Here is a 13,054-nt window from a genome sequence, read left to right on the forward strand (position 1 = left end):
ATCTTTACATCAATACCTAACAACTACTCATATTCCTCATGATAAATATGTCACAAAAGTACTGGAAACTTCCAACAAACACTAAAATAAAGCTAATGTGGTATCTTCAGTTTTCTTATTACTCTGACAATTGTTTTTGCTCAGTTATTACTCTGGAGTAGCACATTTAACTCACATGCTCAAGCCTGTCCTATCCTCACTTATACAACCGTTTGCGAGCAGTCACACAAAGATCTCAATTCAAAGACTGCTCAGATTGTTCTGAAGTTCAAGTGTGCACTTTCTGTTCTATTCATTCATTCACGCCTTGGGCAAACACTTACGGAGTGCCCACTAAGAGTCAAGCACTGTGCTAGATGCTGGGCAGTTTTCTATAATCCACGACACTATCCATCGGTAAACTGTTTGCTACTGGTTCCCAAAGCGATGAGTACAGAAATTGAGACAGTTTATTTTTATACAGTTTAATATTGCCAGACATCCAATTTCATGTCCGCTGACTCAAAAAATCTGACTTGTATTTACGCCTATTTCTTCCATTTTATTTATCTAGTAATTCTATCGCATTTTACAAAATTATTGCCTCGGACAGATGGATTTTTAAAAAAAAGGTCATTTACAGAAAAGGAAAGTGAAGCATCGACAGGTTACATTACTTGCTCAAGTTCATAGTGACAGTAATTCTCTGATTCACCTCTCCACTGAATTAAGAAATATTTATGATGAGCCTGGTACGCCAGACACTAAGGTCCACACTGCAGCTGCTGGGTAGAACAAGAGGAGCAGAGGGCCCTGCCTCTCTCAGTGAATCCAACTTTACTCGGAGTCCCAAGAGTCGCCCTAGGCGCGTCACTGGCAACGCTCGCTGCTGGTTTCCCTTCCAGCACTCGCCTGAGGAAGACGCGTGCAAAGGAGTGTGGACAGCGCACGCCCAGCATGTAGATGCAGTACAAAAGTACAACAAACGGAGGAAAAACACCACCACACGCTCTGTTCTAAGTAGCCAGCAGATGGGACAAGCCACACCACCGCCCCCAACTCTACTCCCTACGCCGGGCCCCGCCCCGCCTCTCGGTCCCACCCACCTTGCCGGGCCCACCCCTTACGCCGGGCTCCGTCCCGGCTCCCGGCTCCACCCACAACGGCGGGCCCCGCCCGCCAACGCGTCGCTGGCTTAGCTCCCGCAACTCACTCTCATCCGCCCGAGCTCCGCCTTCCGCTGCAGTTCTGAGTGCCGCTTCAAAGAGTTCGCGAAGCCGCCTAGGCGCGGCCTAGGCTCCGTGGAATCAGAACTCTCGCTTCCGGAGCCACTTTCAGTGCCTGCGTCTCGACAGGGCCGAAAGAAGAGAAGCACTCGCAGAAAATGACTGTCGGCAGTCACGGCACGGGTCCGGCACAGCGCCGCCATGACGGCTCCACAACCTCTGACCTTTGGCTTCTCCGCGAACGTGCAGGTCACGGGGCGGAGCAATGAGAGGCCCGCCCACTTGCGGAGCACTGCGGACCGGCGGGCGTGGCCTAATCGGTGTAAGGGAGAAGTGTGGGTTCAGAGAGACTTAAGCTAAAATTGGGGGACTAAAGGTGGTTAGAAGTCCCCTACTTGCAGCGACCCGCTAAGTTTTGCATGGAAAGGGTTTTGACTCGGAGCAATTTCGCCCTCGCGGGAGCCCTTTGGGCCTCATGCTGCTGTAAATTCTGGTAAGGCGACTCTTGCTGGCCCCGCCGCCTGCGTGTGTGCCCCAGATGGCCTCAAGGCTCTCTGCTCGCCACCGCTCTTCAGGTCTTTGCTCAAATGCGAGGTTCTCCTTGACTATCTTATTTAGAATTGGAATCCCAGACAAGATGCCACGTAGTTTACTTAGTAGTAATTTTGTTTAGCGTCTGCTCTCTCGGTTTGTAAACTCTGAGGGCAGGAATTTTGCTGTTGAATCCCTGACAGCGGGCACATGGTAGGGCTCAAACATTTGTGAAATCCCGGATCTAAGTTTGTCTTTCTTCGCCTATCCTGTGGTCAACCCATCCACGTTACAAAAATATTAACTTGAGACATTTTTGGTCACCTCTTAGCTACAATCCCTTCTCCTAGGGAATTAAGGAATTTCGTAATGCCAAAACATACACCACCAGAGGCCCACTCTCACGCGTTTCTCCCTACCCGTCCCATGTTAATTGCCAGAATTTGCCCACCTTCTTCAAAACCGAGCCTAACTCCGTGCTTGAAGTGTTCATGAATTAAGCTGTCCACCCAACTTCTACCCAGCATTTTTATATTAATGCGCAGTTATTTATCTGGAGGGAGGTAGCAAGCACTTTAACGGCTCATTTGCAAGTACTTGGACAGAAGGAATTTTTATGTATGACCACAGCCCCTAATTTAATAATGCTTTTGACTGAGACTTTTTTTTTTTTTTTTTTTTGGCTGCGCTGCGCAGCTTGTGGGGTCTTAGTTCCCCGAGCAGGGATTGAACCCATGCCCTCAGCAGTGAAAGCGCAGAGTCCTAACCACTGGACCACCAGGGAATTCCCAATAATGCTTTTGACTGTGGATTTTAAAACTCTGATGTTCTCATCAATTGCGTAGACAGTAGAGAGAACCCTAGAACTGCACTAACCTTAGAATGCATGACTTAGGTGCATGACTGTATGAATCACACACAACTTATTACTAGCCACCTGTTCTGCAGTCCTTAAATTCGGTGGAGAGCTTAAGATAAATTCTACTCCAGGTGAGTTCTCCCTTTTGGTACATAAACCGTTTCTTTCCCTTGACCATTAATGAAGTCTTGCCGAAGATATTTTTACATTACTTTTTATGGCTTTTGCTACTTCTGTTTCCCTTCAGGAAAAAGTGTGGTAAATTGTAAAGAGTGTTGACCAGTGTTCTTAGTTCTGGTTCGACCTCCAGTACTGATAGCAGGCAAGCCAATTTAATGTTGCTGATTTGGTTTCCTCACGTAAAACCAAGTTATTAGCCTCTGTCTTAAATTTAAGGAAGTGTTTTGTAAACTTAACTAAATCAGCATCTACAGAACAAATGGGATTACTAATATCCCAGCTCTAAAATTCAGTAGATGTATTATCTTCGTGTCCTACCTCAGCCAGATGATAAATTCCTTCAGTATTGTGGTAACGGATTTGGGGACAAATCCTGATGTTTTTAATGGATAAGAGTAAGTTTGCATCAACTGACTTCAAGTATGCCTAGTTCTCTGCCTTTGGTAGAGCATCAGAATCATCAAATGAGAGAGAGGGTGAAGGACTGAGTGAATCTGCACACTGTCCTTGCCTGTATCAGTGCCAATTGTAAAAACAACCCTAATGGCAGTATTTCAACATCATGGCACTTCTGATCCTGCTCTATGCCTTGAACCACACTTTCCTTCTTGATTTATTAAAAACACAAGCTTCTTTTTTCCCATATAGCTTGCAAATTGTTAGTATGCTTTTTAAAAATATTAGTAATGGCAGATGACAAGTGAATAAAAAAATAATTCAAGTTCTGGCTCCATGTCTGCTGGCTGTGATTTCATCTATAAAATGGTAACAGCACCACATCCTTGAGTGAGGAATTAAAGGAAATGGGTGTGAAATGCCCAACACCTACTAAAAGCTCAATAAATAGTGGCTATTAGTGGCTAGGTGGAGGTGACCAGAAGGTGATTTAGAAGTTCATGCCTCTCAAACATGCATGAAAACCTGGAATAAAGATAGGGCTAGTGATACACCGGAAAGATATGAGTATTACTGTAAAGACAGTCATTTCAACCACAGAGATGAATACAATCATTAAGGAGATTGTGTAGAAGATGACTAGAGATAGGCAATAACATTTAAGGAGTTGGAAGAAGAGAATACCAGAGAATAGTCAAACTGGAAAATGAGAAAAGAAATAATTCTAGAAACCAAGGGGAAAACTTCAAAGCACATTGAGATGAAGCGGGTTAAAGTGAAAGTCACCAAGTAGCGTTTTATTTAAGTGAAATCCTGGCAGGTGATAGGCACATGCAGGCCCTGCCCTCTCAGGGCTCACAAACTAAAAGTTCTTTTGGCTCATTTTGATTCTGGTTCATTTTTATTTCACAGTCAGAAAGTGGAAATTGAAATCTATGGATTGTAGGTTTACTTAAAAGTGATAATGCTTTATTATTAACTATAAACCAATATGGCCTCTATAATTAATCCAATTACAATGGGACAGTCACAAATTAATGGCCAAACATCTCCCCATTATGGGCAAAAATCTGATTTTTCATCTGGGTCTTAAGAGCTATAAAGAAACACATGCGATCCTGATATAGGGCCTTATGCAGCCTCTCTGGCACAAATACAGCAAATAGTCACTTACAAATGTCTTTTTGTAGTCAGCATGTAGCGTTTTTGTTTGATACACTGAGTCCATACAGCTGCTCCTGGTTCTTTCTATACCCAGGATATGAAGGGTCTGGAGAGAAGTTGTATAATTAATGGATTTACCCCCTTTCCTCAGCAGATAGGTAATACAAAAGAACCCATGCCCAAATTATAGAATTTTTATTGTTTTCAAATACTATACAAAAAAAAAAAATAGACAGTAGTATCTCTTCCTTAACAGATCCAGAAGTAGTCCAAATTCAACATGTTTTTTTCTCTATTTCAATAGTTTGAGTTACTACTAGGATAATCCAATGGTTTCTACTCTCTTCCGTTGATTACTTTGGCCTCATAGGTGTAAGAATTCTTGCTTTATTTCCCACAAACTCCATAAATTAAGGAGTTCCTTTGTAAGAAGGGGATAATTTCAGAAATTATTTTCTTCTGTCACACTTCTTGAATCCTTAAATATCTGAGATTTCACTCTTGTTGCTATGTTTTTCCAGTGTCAAACACAAAACACAGTAGAATGACCGGGACCCCTCTCTGCTGTTCTTAGTAATTACTGTGTTCTAAATTGCTTAAATATCTGTGAATTCATAATATTGAATCTTCCACAAAGACTACTTGGAATAATATTTCTAAGTCGATGTTTATTTTTCTAAATTTATCCTCCTTCTACTGTTTTGTTGCTTTTAAGAGGCAGAGTACTCTGCAATAGATTAAATCATTTCTAAATTAAGTGTAGGTAGATGTCTAGAAAAGTGATTCTCCAATTTCTTCTTTTACAACCATCACCAATACCCACATACACCCATCCCACCTTCCAACCCTATTTCTATCATTTCTCTCATAAAGTTAGGAGACTTGAAGATATTTCACTCAACTAAAGAAACTGCCGTCTTCTCCATTTTGCTTTGTTAAAAAGACAACAATAGGGCTGGACATCCAAGAAACAATGTGATGAAAAGAAGATGTGATAAAAACAACTGAAAGACTAATTGGTTGAAAAAAATAATTTAACAGCTATGTTGAGTAACCACAATATTTCTGTAAAAAGACAAATTTCTACATGTCGACTCCTCTAGGACAATGCTTCAACAACCTTTGCCTTAAAGCCTTTTCAAGTAAATAATTTATGGTAGTCTGATACCATGAAGCAGTGATTTAAAGCAGATGGTAAAAAACGGCCTTTTTTTTAAAGCATAGATACCGGTTGATTATGTAATACAACAAGCTGTTTCCAGACCACTGGTCTCATAATAAATATTGAGACCTATACTACTGATGTACAGAATTTATTAAGCTTTTCACATGTAATAGAGCATAGTTTCAGTTGCCTCTGAAATGCTAACAAAAGCTCCAGCAATCAAGAATGGCAGCATGTTATCAATATTTTATAACAATCAACACTTGTAGCTTTTCAGATTTGGATAAGATAATTTATCCCAAAGTAAATCTAGTCATGCTTTTAAAAAATGCTTTAGGTCACTCCAAGCTTGGCAATTAACATTTGGCATAAACAATAATAAAACAATCACAACTTGATAAATAACAAATACAACATTGTAGGCCATAACCATACACAGCATAAGGAAAAGATAGTGGTGATGAGTAACTAGCCATTAGTATTAATAGAGTACCTTGGCCTCCATGCAGATACTTCCAGAGGCTTTGGTTCATTCAGCCCTGACACTCAGTTTTCAAAGCAGGGGGCAATATCTACCGTATCATTTTGTAATTTCTAACACACTGAAAACAAGTAAGTAGAAAATGATGAGTTGATTTTTATTAATGCATTAAATCCTCAGGAGTTATCACCAACCCCTTAGTATAAAATTTTTTCAAGTTATATTAGTCATATGTGTGCTTCTTACTGTAAATGCTGCTAAATGAATTAAATGAAGACAACGTTTCCCCTAATGTGATTGATTTTAGCACTTTTCAGCTACCTAGATCTAAAAATCTTTCAGGCTTTTGAACTGAACGTTTGAGGACAGTGTTCATATTTCAACCTACTGATAATACAATATGCTTGATTCAGAACGTTAACTTACAATCTACTCCAAAACTAAAATTTTAATCTGGTGCAAAATAAGTAGCTATAAGTGGCACAATAACCATGACGCATAATGACCGTGACACTGAAATGGTTACTGTCACAGATGGCGATAAACAAGGATGTGAGGGCTCCACTCTCAAGTCGCCTAGGATTTTGAATTACTGTCTGTACATATTGTCACTTATAAAACTATAATAAATTGAATATTTAGTCTGGTGTCTTCAAACACCCAAGATATACGATAACTTATACCAAAACAATATTTATTCGAAAATATTTTTTGTAGCTGGTAGTTCTTCCCTTGGAGGTAAAGAACACCTTGCCAAAACTTTTAATAACCAGGATACAGAAAATTTTAAAGAACAGTCTTACCTAGGAATCAAATATACAGAGATTCAAAGAGGAAAAAAGAAAATTGTATAGAAGACAAAGATCAAACTGGTATCCCAGATCCAGAGCAATTTTGTAAAGTAGGAAAGCAATTATGATAACCCACAGCTTCTTAGATCATTCTAGTGAGGATCTCCAGGTACTATATGTGTTTTTATAATGATATTTTCTAAATAAAGGGCCTTAAATGCACATAAAAGGGTGTTTCCCAGGAATAGAGGTTAAGATATTTTTACATTGTTCAACCCACAAACTATTTGGTCAAAGGAATATGTAAAGCTCAACAAAAGCACATCTGGTGGAAATTCATGGCAATGAATGTTGACAAGATGTGCTTGGATCTCTCTTGCAGCATCTGGCAGTGAGTAGCAGAACAAAGGTAGGAATCTCACAGGCTCTCCTGTGTCTGTTCTGGAAGAGGCTCCGTGGTGGTGGAACTAGCGTTCGCAGTCGAATTCAAGACTTCTCCAAAATCACCACCAGCAGGCTTGGTTCCTCCTACTTTAGACTTTTAAAAATAAAAGTTCAAAAAGGAAGAGACATTAGGAAACATAAATTTCGCTGACTCTGCATAAAGTAACTCAAATTTTACTTTGAAGAACAAATAAATCAGGAACCTAAGAGCTCAGTGATTATTTGTACAGAATTTAGTACTGTTGTAATGTTCCATGCGGTTTCAAAGAAAAACTTATGCAGTTTCCGTGCTGAAATATTCAAATTGGTAAATTCTACCCCTCCACTTTTTTCCCCTATCTGCTTATTGTTCTTCACAGGGAAAGTTGTCGGAAGAACTCTGTAAGGCCTATTATGCTAAAGTATCTACTGAACTCTCTTTATATTTGGATAACACTTTGTGAAATATTATTGAGTAAAACAAAGGAAAGAAATATATGTATGTTGCCCAGTTACAGCATAAACTTTCTAACCTTTTGCTGATTAAAGAGTGGTACATGGACCTAGAGACTCAACATCACCGGGGAGCTTGTTAGACATTTGGAACCTCAGACTGGCCTCCCCATCTCCGTCTGCAGAATTGAAATCCAGGCTTTAACAAGATCTCCAGGTGCTTCCTATACACATTATAGTTTGTGAAGCACTACTCCAAGTTATCTGGCCTGAAAACTTGTCAATAAACATCTGTTTGAATGAATATATCTGCCCCACATTTGTATACTATTGTATGCTTTTCAAAACCCTTACACATCCTTAATGACATTGATGAATCTATGCTTCCTGCCCACCGTCACCCCCTCTCCTGCACCCATTACATCTCATGACTGACCAACAGGACAGCTGACTACCATTAAGAAACCAGTCAATGATCAAGGATGCAACTCACAGTGGGCTTGCATCTGACCTTGCTCTTAGCTCAGTCTTGACTGGCCACAGATATCATTAACAAGCGGAATCTAGTTGAAACTTTCTCTCTCATTTCTTCTTGGCCTCCCATCCAAAATCTTTGAATTGCATGAAAAATGTGCATGACTTGTATCCACTGTATATTTATTAAATTTATTAAAACATTCCTTAATTACAAGAAAATGTTAAGACCTCTTGCAGTTCACAAGTCTAAAACAACTCCTCCCCACAACTGGTCCCTTCTCTATTCTAAGACCATGAATGTCAGTAGTAACTCCCAGTCAGACTCCTGGAGTTATCCTTGGTCCTTCCCTGTGTTGTTCCACATCCAATCGATCACTAACTTTTTCTCTGTCACTTGTAAAGTCTAAATATCTCTCGACTCTGTCCCACTGGCACTAGCTCAACTCACCACACCGACATCTTTGGCCTGGATTACAATGCCTCCCTCCCACCTTGTCTCCTTCTCCAGTCTCTCTCCCCTTAGCTCTGCAGGGCAGACAGTGAGTGATCTTTCTAAAATGCACAGAAGAATGTGCAACTCGGGTTGTTTAAAATCTTTCAATGGCTTCCCACACTTTTCCTTAACGTGGCCCACCCATCTCTCTAGCTCCATCTCCTGCTCAATACCCCACAGCACAGCAAAGTTCCTGGTGTTCCTCAAAGGGGCCCCAAAGCTTCAAACATTCCCCTCAACCTAAAGGTTTGGTTTCCATTTACATTACTGCATCCTCTGAGAAGCCTGCTCTGACCTTCCCTCCTGCCAAGCATGACAGAAATTCCCATTACTGATCCTCACTGCAGCCTTGACTTCCACTGTCATAGCACCTTACTCTGTGTGTATTTTCATTGGACATTTAATTGTCTAAACATCTTCAGAAAGGGTCTGTGTCTCTATTGCTCACCATGGTATTTCCAGTGCCCAATACTCATCTCCCGGCACATGGCAAATGCTCAATAATCACAGTTAATGACGTGATCCAAAATCTAAATGTAAGTACATGTAGACCCGATGTTTAACTGAATATCAATGTAAGTTAGAAAAACTGCATCCCAAGCACACAATTATATTTTACAGCTTCCTTGGTGATATTTGTCTAATACACTATACTATTAAAAATACATTTTTATTTGAATGGTGCCTAGTCATATTTAAAAAACTGATTTCACTACAATTTAGAGAGTCTGAATATACTCAGGAGGAAAGTACACAGTAAATAACCTGGAAGTTTCTCCTCTTCTTCAGTGTCAAAAGAACTGAGGCTTTCCTGGTTTTCCAGCTAGTCATTTAAAAAACTAATGTTCAGGGTAGATTTCAAGGAGAGGCTATGATATTCCTAAAACATTGAGAACTGAATTAGAGTAAAACCTTGACTTCTTGCAACGTACAGTTTGTTTTCAAACACCTGACTAGGCATTAACGAGGATAAAGCAGGCCTCTGGTACTGACCTAAAAGAATGCCTATGATGTACTTTTTGCTCATCAAACATGTATTAAGTAGCTGTGATATGCCAAGGACTACTCTAGGCCCTGGAGAAGCATCAGTGAGCAAAAAGAACAGGGGCCTGCGTTTGTGGGTTCATTAGAGCATGCGTGCTAGGGGGGTTGAACGAACAAGTTGTAGGACTGTACAGTGTGATTCCTTTTTGAAAAACATTTATACATTTACGTAGAAACAGAAAAGGTGGGTAGTAGCGTTTGTATGCGCAAGAGAAAAGGATTCAGATCATGATACAGTGTTTGGTTTTCTTTCTGTAAGCATAGCCTGATTCTGTAATTTTAAAGAGATATATTTAAAAGCAAGTGACTCAATTACAATTCTAAAAGACAAAGTGTGAATATTTTAAAGCTGATTTATATAAAACATTTTAAGATATTAGTTTTAACCCTTAGAAAATATCCACAGTAACTACCAGAATTTGTTTAGGAAGAAATGACTGTATGGGCTTTGCACTTCTCTGTAGAGAAGGCTGGGCAGTGGATAGGAACAAAACAACATTTTTGGTCACTTGTTATCCTTGATGATTTTATAGTTTGGAATATAATCTTGAAGATAATACAATTTATAAATTAATAAAGCTGATTATTATGGGAAAATGTCCACCTTCACCAATATCAAAGCAATCAAAAAATAAAACAATGAATTATCAATGATGATCACCACGGCATCATCATAATAATAAAAATGTCCAATAATTAAGGATTGAACAAACAATATCCATTATAAGGCTATGGAAGCAGCCATCGAACATAATATTGAAGAAGAATAATGATACAGAAACATGTTTATGATTTATGGTTAATTCTTTTTTTTTTAATTTTTAAATTTAATTTTTTTTTAATTTTTATACAGCAGGTTCTTGGTTAATTCTTTTTTAAAGTGTAACAGCATAGTCCTAAAATATCACTGTCTCTGGGTCGTAGGACCACTTTTTTGTGTTTTATTTTTTGTACTTTTCTGTATTGTTTTTAATTTTCCACAATAAGATTTATATTAAATTTTGTCCAATTACAAAAGTATTTGAATAATGCAAAAAGCAGCACAAACTTCTAAAGTGCTACTGTTTTTTAAAATTATACATTTCTTTTCAGCACTTATGCTGGCCATGCTACAATATACACTCCAAAAAAATTGATTAAAAGAGTATACATCATCTTAAATATCCATTAATAATGTAAAGAAAGTTATTGAAGTTCTTTAACTATTTTTAGAAGGAAATACTAATTTGAATAATTTACCCACACCAAAGAAAGTTACGGCACCAAACAAGATAACACAAAAGATCCTGTTCACTTCTCTACTTGCCTTTAAGTTTTCAACCTTTTCCTCAAACGATTTGAATGTTGGGGAGTTTCTATGGAGAGAAAAGAAAAACAAATAGTAAATTACAAACACTGAACAAAAAAGCCAACAATTTTGAAAACATTATTAGTTGACTGTATTCCTCTTCGCCATTATTCTCAATCAGCAAAAGAACACATATACCATATGTGACACCTGTTCCATAGATGTGCAGGCATACGTACAAACATGTTTTATTATGTGAGATTATCGATTTTGTTCTAAGATTTCTACAACGATGTTTTCGATTCTTTGAACAGAGCCAGTCTTAGACATATAGATAGAGTCAAGTACATGTGTGAAGAGGCGGAACAAAGTCAGGTACAACGTTGGGTCTGTCACTTTCCCAACCAACTTGTCACGGTATAAGAAAATGCCACTGTTAGATCAGTCTGATTCTGGTTAAGGTGCTAGAACTCATGTTTAAATTCACATGTTGCCTGGCAAGATTTCTACATGAACCCACATCACCTAAGCAGGACAAGCAAACCATAGGAGGTTCCACACCAGGGATCCTGGTTCCCAGGAGCAGCATAACCGACAGGGAAAGGAGAGACCAAAAGGAAGGGAGGAGCACAGAAATGTGGCTTTGGCCACTTCACAAAGCTGCCCCAACTGACAGAAGCTCTCTGAGCCCACGGGAAGCCTCTCCTGTGACTTCACGTTCATCCATATGAATTAAGGAGGATCACAGCACCTGTGTCGCTCCCACCTGGGTTTCCAAAGCTTTTATACTATCCACCTGACCTCCAGTATCCTTCCTACTACCATGATGAAAAAGGAGAAGAAGGGAACAAGGGGTGTCCTCCTTCCCATCGTGGGGATGGGCAATCAGTCCCAAAGTGTGGTCCCCAGACCAGCTGTATCAGTAGCTCTTTGGAAGTTGTTAGCAAAGCAAATTCTCAGCCACCCTAGGCCTACAGAATCAGAAACTCAATGTGGGCCCGCTAGGCAGAGGCATTTAATAAGCCCTCCAGGTAGCTCTGAGGTACGCTAAAGTTTAAGCCAAGCATGTATTGTTAAAAATCCTCTGCCTCTATAGAGAGGTCAGGTGAGGTCATAGAATGTGCCACTTGCAAGTGCTTACTGATGAAAGAGGACACTAGAATCAGATCACAGTTGGCTCCAAATGTCACAGTGGGATGAGGGAAGTAGAAATGGGGAGGGTGAAAGGAAAGGGGGGCTTCCCTGGTGGCTCAGTGGTTAAGAATCCACCTGCCAATGCAGGGGACACAGGTTCGAGCCATAGTCTGGGAAGATCCCACATGCTGTGGAGCAACCAAGCCCGTGCGCCACAGTTACTGAGCCTGTACTCTGGAGCCCGTGAGCCACAACTACTGAGCCTGCGTGCCACAACTACTGAAGCCCGCGTGCCTAGAGCCCGTGCTCCGCAACAAGAGAAGCCACCGTAATGAGAAGCCCGTGCACCACAACTACTGAGCCTGCACTCTACAGCCCGTGAGCCACAACTACTGAGCCCGCGTGTCTAGAGCCCGTGCTCTGCAACAAGAGAAGCCACCGTAATGAGAAGCCCATGCACCACAACTACTGAGCCTGCACTCTACAGCCCGTGAGCCACAACTACTGAGCCCGCGCGCCACAACTACTGAAGCCCGCGTGCCTAGAGCCCGTGCTCCGCAACAAGAGAAGCCACCGTAATGAGAAGCCCGTGCACCACAACTACTGAGCCTGCACTCTACAGCCCGTGAGCCACAACTACTGAGCCCGCGCGCCACAACTACTGAAGCCCGCGTGCCTAGAGCCCGTGCTCTGCAACAAGAGAAGCCACCGTAATGAGAAGCCCGTGCACCACAACTACTGAGCCTGCGCTCTACAGCCCATGAGCCACAACTAGTGAGCCCGCGCGCCACAACTACTGAAGCCCACGTGCCTAGAGCCCGTGCTCCACAACAAGGGAAGCCACCGTAATGAGAAGCCCGTGCACCGCAACGAAGAGTAGCCCTCGCTCGCCGCAACTAGAGAAAGCACGCGCACAGCAACGAAGACCCAACGCGGTCAAAACTAAAATTTTTAAAATTAATTAATTAAA

General features: G+C 40.8%; 2 protein-coding genes across 9 annotated transcripts in view; both read right to left on the reverse strand.

Annotated features, from left to right (window-relative positions):
• Positions 1-3,843, reverse strand: part of MRPS28 (mitochondrial ribosomal protein S28) — a 101,880-nt gene extending 98,037 nt beyond the window's left edge. For 4 of the 5 annotated variants that reach the window (XR_014255398.1, XM_082432871.1, XM_082432873.1 and 1 more), the window contains exon 1: positions 1,193-3,843. Coding sequence is in view for 4 of the 5 variants with exons in the window: in XM_082432871.1 (XP_082288997.1) it covers positions 1,193-1,408 (216 nt within the window). In the remaining variant the exon portion in view is untranslated. The remainder of the gene's footprint in view (positions 1-1,192) is intronic. The other variant, XM_082432874.1, reaches the window with a different exon arrangement.
• Positions 3,844-3,941: 98 nt separating this feature from the next.
• TPD52 (tumor protein D52) overlaps positions 3,942-13,054 on the reverse strand; it is a 122,246-nt gene continuing 113,133 nt past the window's right edge. For all 4 annotated transcript variants that reach the window (XM_082432883.1, XM_082432882.1, XM_082432880.1 and 1 more), the window contains 2 exons: positions 10,969-11,017; positions 3,942-7,310 (listed from right to left, as the gene is read on the reverse strand). In XM_082432883.1, coding sequence (XP_082289009.1) covers positions 7,191-7,310; positions 10,969-11,017 — 169 coding nt within the window. In that variant the 3' untranslated portion in view covers positions 3,942-7,190. The remainder of the gene's footprint in view (positions 7,311-10,968; positions 11,018-13,054) is intronic.

Source organism: Balaenoptera physalus (genome assembly GCF_965194825.1).
Source record: "Balaenoptera physalus genome assembly, chromosome: 17".
In the NCBI taxonomy this organism is placed as follows: Eukaryota; Metazoa; Chordata; class Mammalia; order Artiodactyla; family Balaenopteridae; genus Balaenoptera; species Balaenoptera physalus.